This window comes from Notolepis coatsorum, assembly GCF_963971535.1.
Source record: "Notolepis coatsorum genome assembly, chromosome: 13".
In the NCBI taxonomy this organism is placed as follows: domain Eukaryota; kingdom Metazoa; phylum Chordata; class Actinopteri; order Aulopiformes; family Paralepididae; genus Notolepis; species Notolepis coatsorum.
In genome coordinates, this window is record NC_140177.1 from 53,175,108 (window position 1) to 53,198,465 (window position 23,358).

At 43.5% G+C, this 23,358-nt stretch overlaps 1 protein-coding gene across 1 annotated transcript; it reads right to left on the bottom strand.

The window, feature by feature from the left end:
* Positions 1 to 46: 46 nt before the first annotated feature.
* On the bottom strand, positions 47 to 22,908 carry efcab14 (EF-hand calcium binding domain 14). Its single transcript, XM_084327955.1, has 9 exons — positions 22,099 to 22,908; positions 21,789 to 21,937; positions 21,497 to 21,642; positions 18,943 to 19,041; positions 17,991 to 18,098; positions 9,543 to 9,710; positions 4,610 to 4,739; positions 1,994 to 2,125; positions 47 to 1,856 (listed from the first exon to the last, which is right to left on the bottom strand). The coding sequence occupies exons 1-9, from the start codon at positions 22,275 to 22,277 to the stop codon at positions 1,681 to 1,683; spliced, it is 1,287 nt and encodes a 428-aa protein (XP_084184081.1). The 5' UTR covers positions 22,278 to 22,908; the 3' UTR covers positions 47 to 1,680.
* Positions 22,909 to 23,358: the final 450 nt, after the last annotated feature.

A 23,358-nucleotide genomic window follows, 5' to 3' on the forward strand; every position in this document is an offset into this window, starting at 1 on the left:
CCTTTTGTGAATTCACACAATTCATGGTCAAAACCACACCAACAAATCAGCCTTGTAATATTAATTTATTCATTAGTGCCCACACAAAAGAAAACATTCATAAAATCTCCATTACAGCTGTGGAGCAACAAAAAAAAGAATTAATTACATGTCAGAAGCTACCACATTGTCCTGCAAAACACTGCTATGTTAAATCGATACATTTTTTCATGTTACATTAGAAAAGCAACATGCAAAGCAAAACTCAATATAATAAAAAGACAATTGAGATTAAGACTTTTAGAAAGCAAGCCCCAACGACCCACCCCTATACAAGATTGTTTTGTGGATGCCACGTTAAAAAATTTACTTTATTTACAGAATACAACAGTGTCAAGTTAATCTGACAATTAGTCAGTAAATACATGTTTATCATTCTAAGGCCCACAAATTGACCATATTCACACAGTGGCCATTTTGCCTTATGCCATGCTCCGGTTAGGATTCCTAATCCCAACCTGAGCATGGCACAAGAGCAAAATGACCACTGTGTGAATATAGTCAATGGACTGAGAATAATCAAGTAAGTGATGGTCAGTGCTTCACTTACTACCTGTTACACATGGTGAGTCCGGTGCTCCTATCTCCTACTTTGTTCTAGAAACTACCAATACAAATGTCGGCAAGCATTGCATGACACCTGTCGGACATTTTCTGTTATTGCTACATATGCCTTTACAAGAGTGTCGAAAGTGATTCTTCTTCGAAGTGATTCTTTCTGTACTATTCAAAACATTTTCATAGCCCTCAATCTTAAGACTTGAAAACTGCACCAAAGAAAGAAAGAACCACTACAGTCTTCTCTGCATAAACCAAATCTGAAGAGATCTGCAGAAACTAAATATACAATAGTTAATGAGGGGAATACACAGGGGGAAAACAAATCAGAAAGTGTGAGAAATTAAGTCTAGGTCATTTCAAATTATCTTTGAAACAAGCATACAAAATAAGTCAAGACAGACATCCCACGATTTCTCTCCAGGGAGTTTACTAAACCCCCCCTTAAATTATGTTTCTAGTTCTTTGTAAACATTATTCCTAAGATTTAAACTTGGTTTTTGTAGAAAATGTTCAAGTGAGTTGGTTAAGGTAGGTGTGTGTGGGATGAGGTCAAGGATATATATTGCCAGCCTTCATATTTAGAATGTTAGAGGTTAAATACCTCTATAAAATGGCTACATAAATACAAGACATGGAGCCGACAAACGCAGAGAAAACAAGTTTGAAACAATAAATCCAGATATTTGAAACACGCTTTGATAACAGCATACAAAAAAAAATCATGACACCGCTGTTAAAATCATTTAGCGAATATAAGCAAGGGTATTTAATGAAACAGAAAACGGAAAATTCTATTTCAAATAATTTGTATGCATTACACTTAAAATTCAAGCTTGGATTCTGTGGTCGAGGTTCAGGTGAACTGGACTCCTAAAATTCCAACCTTAGGTTCTGTAGCTAAGGTTCCGGTGAATTGGACCTGGAGAGTGAGTAGGGGGGCATGCCAGTGCCACTGTTCCACAATCGGTATGATAAATACTCAGTTCATTAAAAGTGCAGCAATCACATCTGAGGCGCTCCTTACCGGAGAGAGACCCCTCTGTGTTTCAATACTGTTCACTGCCATCATCGATGGCGTGCTCACAAACCTACAGCAATTTTCAGCTCAGTCAGCGAGTACCTCTGGTCCCCGTCTTTGTCATAGCACTCCATGGTGAGGGCATCAGGAGTTGATGTTCCGAGTAACTTCCTCAGGTCCTCGTAGGTCATTCCAAGTGAACGTCCAAGCCTTGTTCGCTGGAAGAGGTCCTCCAGATCTGTAGGGAAAAAGACTAGACTGTTCGAATGTTGTTCAAAGCAATTAGCTAATTAGATTCTAATGAACGACAATTACAAATATATACAGTATAATATATATATATATATATATAAACTGAACAGTAGTGGTATATACCTTCAAGAGAGCTGACACCAGGCAAGGTCATAGTCTTTGGGCTTCCTGCAGGAGCTCCTCTCTTAGAGCGGGTTGGGGACAAGAACCGTGGACGCCTGGTTGGCTTTGAGCTCGCCGATGGTGTTGACCTTTCTGCAAACACGTACATTTTTTTTTTTTTTAAGATTAACACTTTGATCGCCATGGGTTAAATTCATAATTTACCATCCCTCGCCATCTCTATGGAGAAGTTCCCCTTCTTTGCAGGGCTATAACTTTTTAAATTCCATTGCTAAATTGCCATTATTATGGCCCATTCAATGTCCTATATGTATTGTTCAGGGTGTAGCAACGTTAAACTTTTTCATTCACATATTCATACTAAAATATGGTCTAAAGTATAAGTATGTTTTTATCGTTTTCTGCAGCTTTCTTCAGAACGTGATTTATAGCCCTAAATGCATTATATTGATGATCAAATACAGTTTGGTAGGAATCTGTGAGAGATAAAACATTTCAACTGGACGTGGTTCTAGAAGTTACTACGTGTCATCTGATGATGACCGGATGGGCGGGGGATCGTTTATAATTCTGTGGGCAGCGTTAGATGATTCATCCAGAGTGGGTCATATGTTCATCATAGCAGTTTATATGGAACACGTTAGAATATAACGCTGAATCTTACCGTGGCTTCCTCGCGCTGCTGGCAGATTAGCGTGGAACAGAATTTTTTCTATTATGGGATGGAGAAATGCCAGATCCATTTCCAGGTTGTATAATAGTATATACGTCCAAATCATGTTGTTTTTTCGAGTTATTTGCACCGATCGATGTTCACTGTGTCAAGACAGAGTCCCTCTAACGATAGCGAGTGCCCGGACCACATATGGATGAGCACTACCGGTTCAAAGGCTAATTTCCGGTTGGCGATCTGCCGATCGGCCACCAGATGGCGCTCTTGAACCGCTAGAGAGTTGAAGCAGTGTGTCTCAGGGCTCCGGAGGGGAAATATGATTTCGATGACAGATTTTTGAAATATTGACATCAAAGACGAGTTACGGCGTCTTCGGCAGAATGAGCATGGCTAGGAATGACGTCTTAACTCGTCCCCGGCGATCATAGTGTTAACAATACACAGGTTATGAAATAATTATCTATTCTTTCCATGTAAACGACCCTCTATATAGCGTCATTTTGGTTTGTGTGTGATAGGGAACTTTTTTGAAGCAGCTGCCTCAAGCGTGAGTTTAGCTTGAGGTGACAGTTGACGAGAAAGGGAAAGGAATATCTCCGTTATTCTTTTTTTTTGATCCACTTTTTCTCCCATTTTTCTATATTTTCTCCCATCCCAATTTCGTATCATCCAATTCAACCCTCCCCTGTCACGAACGCTGTTTCTTGCCTCCCACAAGCCGGCTGCAATGTGGACTAAGTCATACATAGCACAAGTCCCCTCCGGTACTTGAGGTAACAGCAGTCGCATCTTTTCACCTGCGCAGCTCGAGCTCTCAGTGTCGAGGAGTAACGCGTGGGAGGCTCACGCTGCCCCCGACACTTCCTGATTCTACTGCGCAGGCGCACCAACCGACTTGTAGGAGTCGCTTGTTCACAACGTTCGATCCCCACCCTTCAGTTTTCCCTCCCCGTAATACGGCCAATGTGTATTACTGCGGACGACCAGCCAAACTGAAAAACAATGTGGAGAGCTGGATTCGAACACGCGAATCCTAGCGTCTCCACACTGGTGGCGAGTGCCTTAGACCACTACACCACCTAGCCGCCTATATCTCCGTTATTCTTAGTCTTATTTGGAATTGATTACAAGGTAACTGATGTGCACTTTCAATGGTTTTAATATTGGTTATATATATATTTGGTTTCAACTCACTGTTTGTGTTTTTTGACAACTCTAAAGTTATTCCTGTTACTGTGAAGAATACGTTATTTTTCTTGCTAGCTTTGGTCATTGCAAATAGCTAGCTAGCCTACACAACGTCATTCAATAAGGTCCAGAGTACCAGCATTAAGAGTTTTGTTTGCTTATAGATCCTGAAAGAAGAATTTCATATGGTTTATGGTTAAGCCCCCTGTTGGAGAGAGAGGACAAGGTACGGGATGTCAAATTGTCCTATTTAGTAATATGGGCAGTTTATTTTATATTTTGTATTCATTTTATGTATTTGGCTATGTCAGTTATGTCACTGTTATTGGAAGCCATTTGTGTCAAGTGTTAGGTTAGCTTTATTGAACAATGTGAATGTGGCATATATGTATATCTAATGTATATATCAGAGTATCTTTTCTTTGTCTTTTCACCTCAGCTCTTATGTTGTAAAATGAAAATAAACCATCATGAAACACCAGTTAAGGACACATTCCATATACTGGTAAGTACACTTGTAGGAGCCCAGATCAGAATTTGGGGGGGGGGGGGGGGGTTTGAACAGTGCAGAGTGGACACATCATTGGAGTCATGCAAAGTAAAACCTGTATTACTGTAAGCACAGAATTCAAAACAAGCGTGGTCGTTGGAGTTGCTTGTCCTGGTGTGCTCATGTCAGAAGAACAACGATTAAAAACAAGAACTTCTGCCAAAAATATGAATCCCCACCCCATACATGATTTATGCCACACTACCGTGTACAGCAGCAGGTTGTGCTGCGGCTGCAACAGCATCGTGGACTGGTTCAGTTACTGGTTCAGCTGCTGGTTCAGTTACTGGTTCAGCTGCTGGGTTTCCACTGATGGGCCCCTGATCCGCCGAGACCTAGAATTAGTTGAAAAGGGAATACTTTAAAGTAAAGTCAAGTGTTCCTTTATTAATCCCCTTGGGGAAATTCAAGTGTCATAGCAGCATGGGGGGGGGGGGGGGGGGGGAGCACAGTTAGGATAGGTAGTAATGCTAATAATGAGTAGTAGTGAGTGGCAGGATTCAAATCAAGTTCAAGTTTCTTTAATAGTTGTCATACATAGGGATGGGAATTGATAGGATTTTATCGATACGATTCCATTATCGATTCTGCTTATCGATTCGATTCTTTATCGATTCCCTTATCGATACCTGATCAATTTATAATTTAAATAAATAAATTGAAAATGCAACAGAACTACATTTAGTCATTTAGCTGACGCTTTTATCCAAAGCGACTTACAAGTTCTGTACGACAAGCCATCAGGAAGGGCACAACTCTATCAGCTGAGCAACAATGTTCATCAAAGTGTTGAGTGCTAAAGTGTAGGTTAGTTTATTAGGACAAGTGCATGACAGTACGGTTAGTTAGGGTTAGATATATTTTTTTTTATTCAGATAATGGTTGAAGAAGTGCGTCTTTAGTCGACGGCGAAAGATTGGATGGGTTTCGGCTGTCCTAACTGGGGTGGGTAGTTCATTCCACCATTGTGGGGCAAGGACTGAGAATAGGCGACTTCTCTTTGATGACCCTCCCGGAGCTCGGATAGGAGTAGGTCTGAGGCGGCCAGAAGATGCAGAGCGTAGGGGTCTAAGCTGGTTAGAATAACATGCAACTTGACATTTCTGATTGTCATTTATTGTTGAGCCCCCATGTCAGAAAAATACAAAAACTGTAAAAAATAAAACATTAACTATAGCCTACACTTAAATAAAATAATGTATTTGAGATTCTCTTAAAATGTATTTATTTTTTTATTCTTAAACTAATTTAATCTATTGAATAACAGGTTGTTATTCCTCTGACTTCTGTCTCTCACTCACACACTCTCTCTCACACACACACACACACACACACACACACACACACACACACACACACACACAGAGAGAGAGAGCTCCCCGGGCCCCTGTCCTATAAGGTATTGGCTTGTGTTGCTACACGGACACATTTGTATGTTGCACCACTGTACTTCCTGGCTTACAGTCTTGTAAACAAACATTCCGTCTCTCATTATATGTGAACTAAAGAGTACAAGGTTTACACAACAGCCCCCACCTGCTGTTTTATTGTATTTGTACCTGTACTATCCGCTGTCAGCTGTTTATCTCTCTTTGTGAGCTTGATTAAATAGCGTTAGCTCACGTTAGCTCCGCGGCTAATTTTAGCTCAGCCTGATCTAAATCAATGACTAGGTTCTAAAGCATTCAAGTAGTTTTCACTGCACATAGAAGTAGCCAAACAGCAGGAGCATTTCGGGAGCATATTACCAAAACCCAGGCAATTTCGAGCCATTAAGGAATCAAATAGAGTCTGCCATGGCTACATGCTAACGGCTAACATTATTGCGCAACTGTAGGCAGCGATAAGGGAATCGAAAGTCACGGGAGCCACACGGTTCCAGGCATCGGCCAATTAGGAACCGGTTCCCAACGGGAACCGGTTTTCGATTCCCATCCCTAGTCATACAGAAGTACAGAATACTTTTATACAAAATGCTTCTTACTGTTACGCTCCAGAGACTGTGCAAGACAAGATAAGTATGAAATAAAATAACATAGTATAGCATGTAAATTAGAAGTAAAAAATGAGGTCACAGTGTTCAGTATAGACATATGTACAATGTTCGATGCATAATAGACGTAACTGAGTTACCATATAACAATATACTATGCAGTGTACTAATATACAATACTATATAGTGCAAAGCAGAAATGGGATGAGGTACAATTTAGGTACAATTTACAGTAGGTGTACGAGTTGTAGTGCAAATCCTTTATCAATCAATATAAAGTGTGTTTGTGTGATCTAAAGTGTGGAGAGTGGGTGCTGCAGTGTGTTGTTTGTTTAAGTGAGTGTGTGCGTGTGGGTGTGTGTGCTATGTGCAATTGATGGTTGTTGCATAGTGTTTATTGTTCGTTGAGCAGCCTGATGGCCTGGGGATAGAAGCTTCTTCTGAGTCTTTCTGTGCTCGCCTTAAGACTCCGGTATCGCTTGCCTGACCGCAGCAGTTCAAAGAGGCAGTTGTTCGGGTGGCTGGAGTCCTTGATGATTCTCTTCGCCTTCCCCCTGCACCGCTTGTTGTAAATGTTCTGGAGGGTGGGAAGCCCCCCTCCAATTGTGAGTTCGGCTGAACGTGTCACTTTGTAGTCTGCTACGGTCTTGTGCAGTGCTATTCCCAAACCAGGAGGTGATGTTGCCAGTCAGGATGCTCTCTATTGTACATGAGTAGAAGTTCCTAAGGATCTTCTGACTGACTTGGAACTTCCTTAGGCGCCTGAGGAAGTAGAGGCGTTGTCGTGCCTTCTTCACAACACTGTCAATGTGTGTGGTCCATGTCAAGTCCTCGGATATGTAGGCTCCGAGGTACTTGAAACTGTTCACTCTCTCAACCGGTGCCCCGTCGATGCTGAGGGGGCTGTAGTCCTTGACCCCCGACCTCCTGAAGTCCACAATCATCTCTTTTGTTTTGCTGACGTTCAGGGAGAGGCAGTTCTCCTGACACCACTGTGACAGATTCTCTACCTCTTCCAGGTAGGCCCTCTCGTCGTTGGCAGAGATCAGGCCCACCACTACTGTGTCATCAGCAAATTTGATGATTGTGTTGTTGTTCCGCTGTGCCACGCAGTCATGCGTGTACAGGGAGTAGAGGAGGGGGCTCAGAACACAGCCCTGGGGGGCCCCTATGTTGAGCGTGATGGATGAGGAGGTGCAGTTGCCTGCTCTTACCACCTGGGGTCTGCCCGTCAGGAAGTCCAAGACCCACTGGCAGAGGTCATAGTTCAAGCCCAGGTCCCTGAGCTTGGCTATGAGTTTGGAGGAGACTATGGTATTGAATGCTGAGCTGTAGTCGATGAACAGCATTCTCACATAGTTCCCCTGCCTCTTGTCCAGGTGTGATGCTGCTGTGTGCAGCACATGGGCTATGGCGTCCTCCGTGGACCTGTTGGGGCGATATGCAAATTGCAGGGGGTCCAGGTTGATGGGGAGGGAGGAACAGATGTAGCCCTTCACTAGCTTCTCAAAGCACTTCATGGCTATGGAGGTGAGGGCTACAGGGCGGTAGTCGTTGAGGCAAGCGGGCGTCGATTTTTTGGGTACAGGGATGATGGTGGACTTCTTCAGACAGGTGGGGATGACAGCCTGTTCCAAGGACAGGTTAAAGATGTCAGTGAATACCGGGGCCAGTTGGTCGGCACAGACTTTTAGGACGCGGCCGGGGATGCCGTCCGGTCCTGCTGCCTTCCTGATATTCACTTTTTTAAAGATCCGTCTCACCTCATGCTCTGTTACCCTGAACACTGAGTCTCCATCAGCAGACCCCCCCCCCCATTGCCGTGGTTTGTAGGCTGGCTGGTGGGACAGGTCACATGCTGATAGAAATTCGGCAACACCTTTTTAAGACGCGCGCTGTTGAAATCGCCCAGAACCAAAATGGCAGCGTCAACGCTAGCTATCTGGAGTTTATTTACCTCGTCGTGTAACTTTGAAAGTGCGGTCCCCGTATTTGCTTGTGGTGGAATGTACACTCCGATGAGGATGATGGACGTTAACTCTCTCGGGAGAAAGAAGGGTCGACATTTGATTGTGATAAACTCCAGGTCTGGGGAGCAGTGGTTAGACAATTCCTTTGCGTTGCCTATATCGCACCACTCCTTGTTTATCATGAAGGCAATGCCGCCTCCTTTCGTCTTTAGTGACTCTGCCGTCCGGTCCTTGCGGAGAACGAAGAAGTGGTCTGCCGGTTCTATTGCATGATTCGGGACATCTGGAGACAGCCAAGTTTCTGTGAAACAGAGGGCATTACAGTCCCGAATGTCCCTCTGGAATTGGATCCGTGCTCTGATGTCGTCCAGTTTATTTCCTATCGATTGCACATTGGCCAACAATATGCTGGGCAATGTGGTTCTGTGTCGTTTGGACAGTAGTAACAGTGATGATGGTATACATGGTCCAAACCGTAGTAACACACTGTACCAAAGTCGGTGGCGGTGCAGTGTTTAATATTAAGAGTGAGATAGTCCTAACAGTTCACCAGCTGTTAGCTCTCCAGCAATTGACAGTCTGTGCCCACGGTTGTGGAGCCTGATGGCTACTGACACGAGAGACTGGCAGAGGCGGTTTGTGGTGTGTTGTGGGGGGGATAAGTCTATGGCGTGCTCCTCATCTTGCCTAGCTCTTAGAGGGGGTAGGAAGAGTTTTCCAGTATAGCATCCAGCTTTGTCCTCATCCTCCACTGGACCACCACCTCAGGTTTGACCAGTTGGACTCCCACGGAGCTAGTCAGCTTGTTCAGTTTAGCCACTGCTGTATATCACTCAGCCCTCGGATTTATCACTGGCGATAGTTAAAAGTACTCACCATTGTATCCTGTACAATAAGGTTGGATGGTCCTTTCTGGCAGCGAGACATGATTTGCACTGGCATCTGTTTTCTATATAAAGCCATTGTTGGAGATCTTCCCCCTTATATCACTTCATTATTGGACTGGACCGGACCTTTAATGACCAACCATTTCACCTCAGTCTGCAGTTGTTTTTAACTGTTTTATTGATCTACCTTTTTGTATTTATTGTGTGCTGTATACCTCATTTGAAATGAGTTGAACTCTGAATGATTTTCAAGACTAAATAAAGGTTGAATGAATTAATGTTACTCACGCTCTGCGGTGAGCTTGTTTGGTCAGAGCTATGCTCCAGGGAGAACACCCTCTTTGAGAGATCGGAGACTGTGGAGAGGAGAGTGTGGACCTGTTCCTCCGTCCTGGAGCGCTGCAGCTCCTGGCTCTTGTTAGCCTCACTCACAGCTTCTCTCAGGTCGGTTAAGCCCTGGAACAAGAAAACAAAACCACATGATATATATAGCAAACAGTAACCGTTCCAACAGTCTAGCTTGCTTTGTGTTAGATGGACGTACAGAGGGTGAACAGACTCAAACAAAAGATTAAAAGTGTTTGTCATAACCGTCTAAAACAACATCTGGCCTTTCATAAAATGTATGGTTTCTTGATCAATTCCAAATATATACAGTTGAAAGAAGTATAATTTTGATGACGTCATCCGTCAATTAACCTGTGAAAGGTTCAAGGGTTCTTTTCTCAAAAACATAAATCTTATAATATATATATATATACTATAATACATGGCATGCTTGGTATCAGGAGCAGAGATAAGGCTACAGTTTATAAAAAAATAAAATAAAAAGAATAATAATTTGGTGCCACTCTTATCTTTACAACAGTGTACACAACTCTAAACGTGTAGGGTAAACGTGACTGAAAATAAGGGAACAAGCTACTTACAAAGGAACACATCAGTAGGTGCACAGCACAGAAAAACAGAGTTGTAGACAGCTAGCTAGAAGCCTATTCATTGCATCAACATACATTGTTGCACTTATTTTGTCCAACCACATTGTAAAAAATTTGAAACAACAATGAACCAATCAAAAGACAACCACTTCTTCACGCAATTACACCATTACTACAAAAGCATGTAAAAATAAATAAACAGCAGTTAAGTTTAATCTATTAGTCTACAATATATGGATTGATGATAGCATTTGTGGTATATACTAAATTAATGAATCCATATAATTCTCAGCAGTAGCTGTTGATTCTCTATTCCCATCCAACATCCTTTTTACAAATAGAGTCAGATATCCAACCTAGTTTTAGTTAGCAAACTAAAGTGTCTTCGCTCCAGAAATAGAGATCAGCGCTTGTTTCATGTAATATGAATGAAGACCCAACACATGAATAAAGAACATGGCAAAAACATCTTAACACACAACTTTCAATGTAGCGAAGCTTTTCATTCCTGTGATCGTGACACATGTGAACACACACAGATGAGAACATACACACAAATGACAACATACACAGATGAGAACATACACACACACATGTGAACACACACACACACACAGATGAATCTCGCATTGGCAAGATCCAGATGCTTCCATTTTGAGTCCATGCCTCATAACAACAGCTCAGCCTCAGAAAAACTGTTGTTTACAAGAAATAAATCTAGGCCTATGTGATGAGATTTACCAAAATTCTCAGTGGGGGAGGGGGGGTAAAAACACTGTAGCCAGGACATGAAACTGCTGTGGATTAACACGCTGCCCTAAATTATTCAGTTATAGCCAACTCACTCTGTCCACACGTACATGCATTCAAATAGATGGGTATTTTTGAAACCGTAGCTTTTTCTATGTAGTTTGTCCACAGCGCAAACTGTGTTTTAGGCCACTGAAACTGGACCTTTTTGAAGATTATTTTAGAATGTCAGTTTTTTAAAACACACCGTGTATTTGTGTGGACAGATGAAACCGGAACTTGTGGAAAACGCTAACATCATGACATCAAGGCATGTATATGGATAGTTTTGAAAACAAGTATTTTCTCTGCAGGCAGACCATGGAAAGCTCCCTGCAGCCTCATGTCCAGGGGCCTCATTTATAAAACCTTGCCTAGGATTTGCGTTCCAAAAAAATACGCACAACATTATTCCGATTTATTACATGGCGTTTTCACATTCGCCGAAATGCTTGCTTGTGATTGGTCAATAGCCCCCCGACTGCGGTCATTATTTTTCAATAATGACCGCAGATTTTTCAATAATGACCGCAGAGCGCAGCTGTTCGCAATCAAGCCCACTGACACACTGTTTCAGTGCAATTAGACACTGCCGTGCCGGCGATGACAGGGGGCGGAGCGACGAGCGGAGCAGCCAGAACACAGAGGCTGCCCGCGATAATAATAATCACTTTATTTGGGCTGACAGAGCCACAGAACAACTGCGATTTGTCAAATGAATTAGGTATATTGTTAGTAAGTTAGCCATGTAATAAGCGGGATAATGTATAGCCTACTCGGTCATTGTCGCAAAATAATTGACCTTCACTACGTTTAAAACACCTCGGCGCGGCGCCTCTGTATTTTAAACTCCGTGTCGGTCAATTATTTTGCGACAATGACCTCGTAGCCATACATTATCCCTTACTTATATCGAGGTGCGCATGCATGTCCCACGCCAATTCCCCATTATAAATCGCCATCAACTAGAGCGAGCGTCTTGTCCCACCCTCTTAACACCCATAAATTATCGATACAGCCCGAATAGAGAAAAATATGGCAAGCAATAAAAAAGGCAAAAAAAAACATTTCAGGGATTGTGAAATAGAGATTCGAATAGGGGAGGTGGAAGCCAGACAAGAAATATTGGTTGGTGGACACTGTGGGCGCACTGGGCGTGATCCACAAAGGGTTTGCACGGCTTTTTCCGACGCAAAGCCGGTGCATATCGCTCTGAAACTCAGTTACAGAGGATGCACAACGGGTGAAATGCGGTGGGAACTGCGTTCCGTCAGCAATGTACCTGCTAACGGGTCGGACCCTTTAGCTCAACTGGTTGACGCGGCTGTTGCGGAGTACACATCACAAGTTCAAATCTCTCGGTTACATTTTGGTTGGGTTGTCATTAGGTATTTGAAATATTGGGTTGTTGTGTTTATGCCGTTATCTGCGTCATGAAACGAGGACGTTTGGAGGGGGGGGGGGGGGGGGTATGTAAGCTATTTAATGTGTTCTATATTATTATTATGCAAAGCGAACTGGTCTCTACATCAACCAGAAAAAGACCCAGGTGATGTGCATCAATGCCCCAACAGCACCTCCAATCACCATCGATGGAGAGGCGTTGGAATGTGTAGAAGACTTTACATACCTCGGAAGCCTCATAAGCAGTGAAAGTGGAACACAAAAAGACATCAAGACGCGTCTCAACAAAGCAAGAGGTGCTTTCAGCCAACTTCGCAACATCTGGAAGTCTAAACAATATAGCCTTAAAACCAAACTCAGGCTCTACAACAGCAATGTTAAGTCTGTCCTGCTATATGGCTCTGAGTGCTGGAGAGTAACAAAACAGGATATGAGAAAGGTTGACGTCTTCCACAATAGCTGCTTACGTAGGATCTGCAACATCTTTGGCCAAATAGAATCTCGAATGAGGAACTTTATAAGAAGACAGGCAGCTTGCATATGTCCCTTGAGATGAGGAGACGGAAGTTAAGATGGCTCGGTCATGTATTGAGGATGCCCAATGAAAGGTTACCCAAAGTTGCCTTGAGATGGACCCCAGTTGGGAAGAGAAAGAGGGGTAGACCAAAGAACACCTGGCGAAGGACAGTGATGATGGAGCTGAAGGAGAGGAGTCTTTCCTGGGACGAAGCGCAGGCCAAAGCACGAGACAGGATTCAGTGGCAGTGTATGATTGCGGCCTTATGCCCCAACCGGGACGAAGAGGATAAGTAATTAAGTAAGTAATATTATTATTGAGCCGGACGTTATTAGGTGGAGTGGCGCGCCCTCTTGGGGAAGAGTGGGGACATGCGCCTGTCAGAAGTGGCCTGTCTGCGCGCCTGTGAGAAGTCGGTGGTTGTGTTTTTGGAGTGGAGGAGGAGAGAAAAGGGAAAACCCGTTTTGTTGATGGATCACCTATCAAGTCTGCCGTGATTTTATATTACTATTAGGGATGCCCCGATCGATCGGCCACCGATCGTTATCGGCCAATAATCAGTATAAATACCGTATGCGATCGGTGATCAAGTTTCTTTAATAGTTGTCATACAGAAGTACAGAATACTTTTATACAAAATGCTTCTTACTGTTACGCTCCAGAGACTGTGCAAGACAAGATAAGTATGAAATAAAATAACATAGTATAGCATGTAAATTAGAAGTAAAAAAATGAGGTCACAGTGTTCAGTATAGACATATGTACAATGTTCGATGCAGAGTAGACGTAACTGAGTTACCATATAATATACAATACTGTGTAGTGTACTAATATACAATACTATATAGTGCAAGGCAGAAATAGGATGAGGTGCAATTTAGGTACAATTTACAGTAGGTGTACGAGTTGTAGTGCAAATCCTTTATCAATAAATATAAAGTGTGTTTGTGTGATCTAAAGTGTGGAGAGTGGGTGCTGCACTTGCTGCAGTGTGTTGTTTGTTTAAGTGAGTGTGTGCGTGTGGGTGTGTGTGCTGTGTGCATTTGATGGTTGTTGCATAGTGTTTATTGTTAGTTTAGCAGCCTGATGGCCTGGGGATAGAAGCTTTTTCTGAGTCTTTCTGTGCTCGCCTTAAGACTCCGGTATCGCTTGCCTGACCGCAGCAGTTCAAAGAGGCAGTTGTTCGGGTGGCTCGAGTCCTTAATAATTCTCTTAGCCTTCCCCTTGCACCGCTTGTTGTAAATGTTCTGGAGGGTGGGAAGCCCCCCTCCAATTGTGCGTTCGGCTGAACGTGTCACTCTTTGTAGTCTGCTACGGTCTTGTGCAGTGCTATTCCCAAACCAGGAGGTGATGTTGCCAGTCAGGATGCTCTCTATTGTACATGAGTAGAAGTTCCTAAGGATCTTCTGACTGACTTGAAACTTCCTTAGGCGCCTGAGGAAGTAGAGGCGTTGTCGTGCCTTCTTCACAACACTGTCAATGTGTGTGGTCCATGTCAAATCCTCGGATATGTGGGCTCCGAGGTACTTGAAACTGTTCACTCTCTCAACCGGTGCCCCGTCGATGCTGAGGGGGCTGTAGTCCTTGACCCCCGACCTCCTGAAGTCCACAATCATCTCTTTTGTTTTGCTGACGTTCAGGGAGAGGCAGTTCTCCTGACACCACTGTGACAGGTTCTCTACCTCTTCCAGGTAGGCCCTTTCGTCGTTGGCAGAGATCAGGCCCACCACTACTGTGTCATCAGCAAATTTGATGATGGTGTTGTTGTTCCGCTGTGCTACGCAGTCATGTGTGTACAGGGAGTAGAGGAGGGGGCTCAGAACACAGCCATGGGGGGCCCCTATGTTGAGCGTGATGGATGAGGAGGTGCAGTTGCCTGCTCTTACCACCGGTGATAATGCTTTATTTTCGCCAATACCGATCGAAAAACATGATCCAATTCTTAGCGGAGATCTCACAGTCACTGCTGACTTCTCTCTCAGACACACAGCCTGCAGTGTACGGCACCTCCTCCTCCCCAGCCCCTCCCGCACTCATGTAAACAAGAGCCTCGCAGTCTGCTAGTCATGCGACGTGAGCTAACGTTGGCTACCTACCGAGCTAACGTTACTGTTTAAACTAAATGACCCAGTGACTACATGAGGCATTGTCTAACGTTATCTAGCTGGCTAGCTACTGATAGCTGCTGATATCAACAAATGCTCCAGCAATAGTCGAGTGCATAATAAGTTACCTCCGTTGACTCGGTAGCTCTAAACTAAATATTTCACTGAGGCGTTTTTTTTTTTTTTTTTTTTTTTTTTTTAATCTTTTTCCCCCTCCATTTTCCTCCGATTTTCTCCCATCCCAATGTTAGTCGTATGCCAATTCCCAATCCCTTCCTGGTCGCTGCGCACTTACCCCCCACAGTCAGATCATCTGGGAGAGTGGAGGCTACCACGTGCTTCCTCCGACACACGTCCAGCCAATCACCGCTTCTTTTCACCTGGCAGCGCGGATTCTCACTGAGAAGGCGTAGCGTGTGGGAGGACCACACTATCCCCCTCAGGTCCTATCCGCGCTTAGCAGGCGCCCCGACCGAACTGTAGGAGTCGCTGTTTACAACGACCCGGACCCACCCCGCCAGCTTCTCCCACCCTCTAATACAGCCAATTGTATTAGTGTGGACGGCCAGCCAAGCTGGTGACAACCCCGGAGCGAACGCAATCTCCGCTCGGCCACCTAACCGCCCTACTGAGGCGTTGTCTTAACATTATCTAGCCGGCTAGCAGTAGCTACAGATAGCTCCTGATATCAATGTCTTATAACATTGATTCGATGCGTATTCGAGCTGAGGGCTTGCTGAATGTGATTTATACCAATACTAGGGTCCAGCTGCAGCGCCGGAGAATCTTAGCCGTAGCTGGAGGCTACTCGAGTACACACAGACAGTGGAGCTGTTTGCAGATAGCGAGCATTTTGACTTGTTGCGTGGTGGCGATGTCTCGCAGATAATACAAGTACAAGTCTAATTATATAATATATATATTTTATTTAAAAAAAAAATTATAAATTTTTTAATCAAAAAGATCGGATCGGTATGGCTCAAGACGATCGGTGATCGGTGGCAAAAAACGTGATCGGGGCATCCCTAATTACTATAGTGTAAAAGTATAGGCCTGGCAGACTATTCCTCGGTTACACAAACAAATGCAATGATGAAAGATAGTGACAAAAACACAGGATGCAATGTGTCATGAAAATACAAATGTCTATGTCTCATTTCAGGCTTATTTTTCCCCTTCCTGATATGTGCCAACAGCGCTGTAAGGAGTGCAGACTGCTCCGTGAGCCAACTGAGCTGGAGCAGATCAGGAGCAAACTCCACACATAATGGGCGTGTCTGCGCTGGCATCTCATCCGCGCAATGTCTTAGTGGATAGCTCGCAAAGACGGAGCAGATACCGCGCACAAACCCTGCGCAGTTAAGGGTGCAATTTTCACAGCGCAATCCATTCTTAGTGGATCCCGCCCTGTGTCTGCATCACCAATGCCAGAAAGGTGTCTGAGTGGCAGAATATTACACTGTGAAGGCTGGTAGCTCAGAGGTGCAGACCGTAGCAGCACCCAGTGCAGCACAGAGGTCCAACAGGACAGCACAGGGGGAGTCGGAAGCGGCTCATGAGCCACTCGTCGTCATTGGCCAGTAGGTCTCGCCAGTAGGTCATTGGCCAGTAGGTCTCGTCAGTAGGTCTCCTCAGTAGGTCATTGGCCAGTAGGTCTCGTCAGTAGGTCATTGGCCAGTAGGTCTCGTCAGTAGGTCATTGGCCAGTAGGTCTCGTCAGTAGGTCATTGGCCAGTAGGTCTCGTCAGTAGGTCATTGGCCAGTGGTCTTGTCAGTAGGTCATTGGCCAGTAGGTCTCGTCAGTAGGTCATTGGCCAGTAGGTCTCGTCAGTAGGTCATTGGCCAGTAGGTCTTGTCAGTAAGTCATTGGCCAGTAGGTCTTGTCAGTAAGTCATTGGCCAGTGGTCTTGCTGGTCCCTGAAGACTCTCTCTCCAAACTCCTTCATCCTCCACATCATCCAACAGTAGTATCAATAAAGCAGCCACTGCGCGTCATTACGCATTGGAATCACATGCCTTTTTATACCAACCCGACTATGCCGACTGAGGCATTGAACACGGCATCAGTTTAAACGTATGCCCTAAAAGGATGATGTAGCCTACCATCCAGAATGTGTATTTTATTTATAAATTATACACAGTGATTTATAAATAGCCTCTATAGCCTTTAATAATGTACGCGTCCTATGAATTTGTATTCCTGCGTCAATGAGGCAGTTCTTTTTCCAATTCAGACACAAACACCATAACCAACAGCCTATTTGTGTGTAATCATGTCATGTCAACAGTCAACACCCTTCAGAGATTGCCTTGAGCAATTATGCAGTCATATACACAGTCTTGTCCACATTATTATTCATGAGAATCAATTTCATTACATGCAAGTAGGCCATCGTTTAGCGATGACAGATCCAAGAGTACGATTCCCGATTGGACTGTGCAACATATTTGAAGGGTTTTGCAATATCGGATATATGTATTGTTCACAATGGTGTCAATTTCAAAACCTCTCTCGGGGTTCACCCTTCTGCCAGTAGGCTCACCGTTTCTCATTTAGCTAGAAATGTGCGTACGCATGGGTCAGAACTTGCGTGGAGGTAAGCACATTCTCTCCCATCAAGTTTTGTTTTTATAAATCCTGTTTGCCCAGGAGTAGAGTTTCTTTTTTCCAGATTTATTTTTTAACGAAAGGAGGAAAAACCCCAGTTCTTCAAAAATACCTGCGTGTGTGGTCTAGGCCTCCATCTCGGAAACCCATCATTTTATCAAAAATTCTGTATATTCCATGAGTATAATATGAAATATAGATGGAACATTCTTAAAAGAAAGAATTATAAATAAAAACACAGCTTTCCATGATTTACTCATACTTCACATTGTATCAAGCCCTTGCACACACCGACTGATCGCATTTAAAGGTATACAGCGATGCTCAATACTGGGGAAATAACCTCATATTACGTATTTGGTGGTTAATTATTTACCGTAGTCTTCAAAGAGTCTGTGTCTTTCCTCTGACTTTCAAGAGCAGTCTGCATGGTCTTCACATCATGTTGCACACTCGTTAGTGTGCTACCAATTGTAGCCACACTCTGGAAAAGAAATAGATAAATAAATAAAAAATTAACATCATAAGATTCACACTGGTAATATTATCACTAATAGCATTAATCCCCTAAAGATAATCCTCAAACATAGATGGGAGTCAATAAATGTTATTTTATTTCTCTTTTTTTTTTTTAAATCTACTTTTTCTCCCATTTTCTATTTTTCTCCCATCCCAATTTCGTATTGTCCAATTCTACCCTCCCCTGTCTCGAACGCTGTTAGGCCATGCCTCCCACAAGCCGGCTGCAATGTGGACGAAGCCTTGCATCACGTGTCCCCTCCGGTACACGAGGAGGCAGCCGTCGCATCTTTTCACCTGCACAGCGCGATCTCTCAGCGGCGAGAGTCTGCGTGGGAGGGACACGCCGCCCCCGTTGCTTCCCGATTCTGCTGCGCACCAACCGACCTGTAGAAGTCGCTGTCCACAGCGTCCGATCCCCACCCCCAGCTTTCCACCCCTAATACTGCCAATTGTGTTAGTATGAACGACCAGCCAAGCTGGTAGCAATGCCGAGAGCTGGGCTCGAACCCAGCATCTCCTGCATTAGTGGCGAGCGCCTTTCCCACTGCGCCACTTAGCCGCCAATGTTGTTTTATTTCCATATTTTTTTTACACTCAAAGAAAGATAATAGACTATAAGAGAAACAAAGTGGAACTGTGTGTGAAACAAAGTGCCCAATGCATATGGAAAGCTTTACTCATTTCTAGTGACGGGAAAATCCAAATAAAAGTGCAAACTTGAGCTAATAATTGACGTTTGAAAAAAAGAATTATGTGTGAAAATAGTACGGGAAAAGAGGATTTAAAGAGGATTTATTCCAGTTGACCTTTTGAAGCTCCTCCACTGTCGTTGGAAGATTAATTAAATCTGAGGCTGATTTGATGTTGGCCTTCAGGTGGTTGACTGCAGAGTCCAGTAATGTGATCTGAAGGAGTACAACAACATTCAATTATTCAATTACACTTTAATTGCATAGATCACATTAAGAATATATGATATGAACAAAATATTACATTGCGATTCTTTTAGCAGATGTTGCGATACATTATCCTTAGTCGAAACCTTAAAGGTAGAATGTAACCTCTAGGTAAGAAAGCCCCATTTGGTATTGCATTGTTAAAAAAAAATGGTGTCGGTTAGAATTGAGTGGGGATATGGGATGGGTTGCTATTGCTGGCCACAACTCAGGCTCTTCCAAGAGAGGTCTGGAGACATTCACAGTATAAATTAGCGTAATATAAATATATATCATGTTATAGCTATATAGTAACTTACTGTGGTGTAACCCTATGCTCCCCTTACTGTATACCATAGACAACCTAGGATGGCTTAGAGTAGACACCGGACGGCTATCTGACGTCAATTTCAGCTTGATCCAACAATGTACTACCGCCCTGTTTCTATTCTTACCTCCATCTCGAAAGTCATGGAAAAAATTGTCTACGAACAGGTCGAAAAGTACCTAGCGGGAACAAATCTAATCTACGAATTCCAATCTGGCTTCAGAACATCCCACTCCACTGACACATGCCTTCTCTATTTGAACAACCACATCAAACAAGAGGTGGACGCGGGCAAATACTGCGGCATAGTCATGCTGGACCTACAAAAGGCCTTCGACACTGTCAATCACTCCCTTCTGATTGACAAGCTAAAAGCAATTGGTTTTGATAGTTTATCAGTGAGCTGGATGCAATCCTACCTTGAGGGGAGAGAACAGATGGTGGAGGTAAATGGTACTCTATCTCCCCCCCCCCCCCCCCCCCCCTCACAGTGAGCTGTGGTGTTCCACAAGGAAGCATACTAGGACCGCTACTGTGTCTAATTTATGCAAATGACATGTTGTCAGCTTGTGACTGCAACTTGTTCTTGTTCGCGGACGGCTCAGCCCTGCTGGTCTCTGACAAGAACAAGTTACAGGTTGAAAAAACCCTCAGCTCAGAACTCGGCAGAATCTGCACCTGGCTCGCTGATAACAAACTATCATTACACCTGGGTAAAACAGAGTCCATTCTCTTCGGATCAAATAACAAACTCAGCAAGTTCTCAGTTGCAGTGGGTGACAATATTGTCACAAGGAAAGATGAAATTACATACCTAGGTTCCATCCTAGAGGCAAATCTTTCCTGTGACAAAATGGCATCCAATCATAATGTAATAAAAAAAAGTCAACCAACGAACTAGATTCTTGTACCGGATCTCCTCTGATAAACAAGAATACCCTGAAGACTCTGGCAGGAGCACTCATTCAAGGGTACTACGACTATGCTTGCACCTCATGGTACCAAAGCACCTCAAAGGCGCTAAAAACAAGATTACAAACATCACAAAACAAACCGGTCAGACTACTACTTGACCTTACTCCTAGAACCCACCTCACCCCTGTCCACTTTGACTACCTAGGATGGCTTAGAGTAGACGACAAGAGTACAGCAACTTGCAATGGGCCTGGTCTACAAGATACACTACACGACTAAGGTACTCATATACATGTCAAAATACTTCCCAAAGGTCAGTGAATACCACGACAACAACGCCAGAGGGAGCTCCACAAATCATGTTAAACCCAGATTCGGCTCAAACAAGGGACTAAACACGTTTCACAATTATGCCACATCTATGTGGAACACCCTACCCATAGCTGTAAAGGAATGTGAATCACTACCCACCTTCAAAACCACTCTCAAAGAGCATCTACGGGAGACTGCAATTCAAAACTGGCCCCTGTAAATGTCCAAACCCAACCAATGTACTACACCCCCACCCACCTCCAATTAACAGAATCAGTGATTTTATAATATCAACATTTTCGAAAAAGAATCATAGTAAGGCTATATAGAAAATACCAGAATAAACACCAAGTCTTGTGTTGACCATTTTTTGTGTAATGGGAATGTAGAGATTAGAATGAGTATTATGATCATTATCAACTAGACATTCCTGCAGGATTCTTTAAAAGGGAATTTGAAATTCTTTAAATTCCTTGTTAAGGAGGAAATAGGGCTAGGATTCCAAAAAGCAGAACTATCCCTTAAAGTATACAAACGTAGAAAATAAACAAAGTAAACCAACAGTAAATGTATCTTTATCTGCTACAAGGTTGACATTGTACTATACAGTATGTATAGTCTTTCATAGGCCTGGAAAAGGTCCAGTGAAAAACATCACATTACTGGGTATCATCTATTGATATTATTGTGGACTACGATACACACCCCTATCAGATATAGATACTGCATTCTTTCATATTGTATTTTTTTTTCAGTCCTAGTTCACACTAGCTTCACTTTACATTAGTCCCAATATTCCGGGTAAATAATTGCATGGTGCTCAAGAGGTTGTGGTGGCCAGTGAAGTAGCTCTTAACAGTGCTCCTTTACCTTTCTGTTCATCTCGGTTAGGTTAGACCAGAGTTTGCCCAAACCCTTGTCCCCACTCTCAATATCCTCAAGCTTTCTCTGCTTGATCTTTAGATCCTCACTTAGTTTTGGTATTTCATGGGATGATACTTTCTGGCTGGATTCCACTGTTGAGTGAGATAACGTGAACATGCGTTAGGAATGGTGCAAACATCAGTGGATGGATTGCAAAACAGAGGCATAAGAAACAAATGTCTAAAGGGCACACTCTTTATGACGGCCATAAGAAAAGGATAGAGATTCGGAGTCTTACTTATGCGGAGCTTTTCTTTAAGGGAATCTAGATCCTCTTTCAATGCGATCTGCATCCATATGAGTCCAGCACAGGCCATAACACAGGCGGCCAATATGATGAACAAGAACAGTGGGTAACAGACGTTGCAGCACTGCGTGTAACTTCTTCTGTAAAGAATGAGAAACACAGAAGACATTAATGTTTCACAGCTTTCTCATGCATCATTGATGGAGATAACAAGCCATTTCCAGTAGACTGTTGGGTTGGGGTGTCATATAATGTAATGTTACAAAGTTGATTGATTGAGGTTAGACTGATGATCACTCACTTCCCAAAGGCAGCCACATTTCCCATGTTGTTGTTGAACTCATCATCATCCGAACTTGATTCAGATTCTGAGTCTGGAGGTTCGGTTCGGAGGAGCCTGTGACCGGATCCCTTCTTAGTCTTCTTCCTTTTACTGTCCCCAAGTCCGATCAAAGCATTGAGCTCCTTCCTCTTCTTCATCTTCTTCTGGGGGGTCAGCGAACCCGCTGAGCCCGACTTGAACCCGACCAGATCCAATGTTTTGTCCAGTTTGGTAGATTGCTGTAGCTGATCGCTATTGCAGCTGATCGAACATCTGACGCGCCAGTGTTATGATTCCTGTCTGACGTTAGTAAACAGTCGACGCTTCAAATGGCTTCGTTACACCTGACTTGTTGAGCGGCTGGGTAGCATGCTATTTAGAGATATCGTGTTGTGTAATAATAACGTTCGATAACATTTGCTAGTGGCTAGCTAGCAAAACAAGCAAAGAGCCGACACGACCATATGATGTTAGCTAAAGTTACCCAACTAACGTTAGCAGCAATAGCTCATCGGACACCGGGCCCCACCACCACAAACTGTAACTAAAAATAGCGTTAGCTATCGACCCAAGCCACTGCTAGCTGCTAGCATAACATACCATCGCATCGAATCCGCGGGGCGTTCTTCTCCCAAAGAGGTACGAGGTTCACAAATTAAATGTAATAAAATAATCTGTCAAACGTATTACTATTTAAGTGACTTAACCTGTGTTGCACTGTCCCGCTGTGCTATCTAGCTACGCTACCTGATCATTGTTTAGACAGGCCAGGGCGTTTAAGTAACCTCACATCTGATTGGTGGACTGTACTAGCATACACTTGATTAGGTGCAATAGTGCCTCCTACAGGGTAGATTGGCCAGTGCAAGTACTGATTGATTGATTGATTGATTGATTGATTGATTGATTGATTGATTGATTGATTGATTGATTGAAAACTTTATTAACAGATTGCAGAATGGGTACAATACAGTACAGCTCAATACACACAATTGTTAAGGGGATGCAGACCAGAGAAAGACTTTCGTCTTGTTTACATCAGGGTCCCCCATTTTCAATTCATCAGGCGTACAACCCTTTCTGGTGCGATAACTATAAAGGAAGGAATCTCTGCGTGCGTGCCCTGCTGTAATCCTAATGTAAACATTTGGGACATGTACTAAATCAGTCCCATGTTGATTGACAGGTATCTTAATCAGAGAGAACACTAGATGTTTGTTTACATTGGTAATGTGTGTA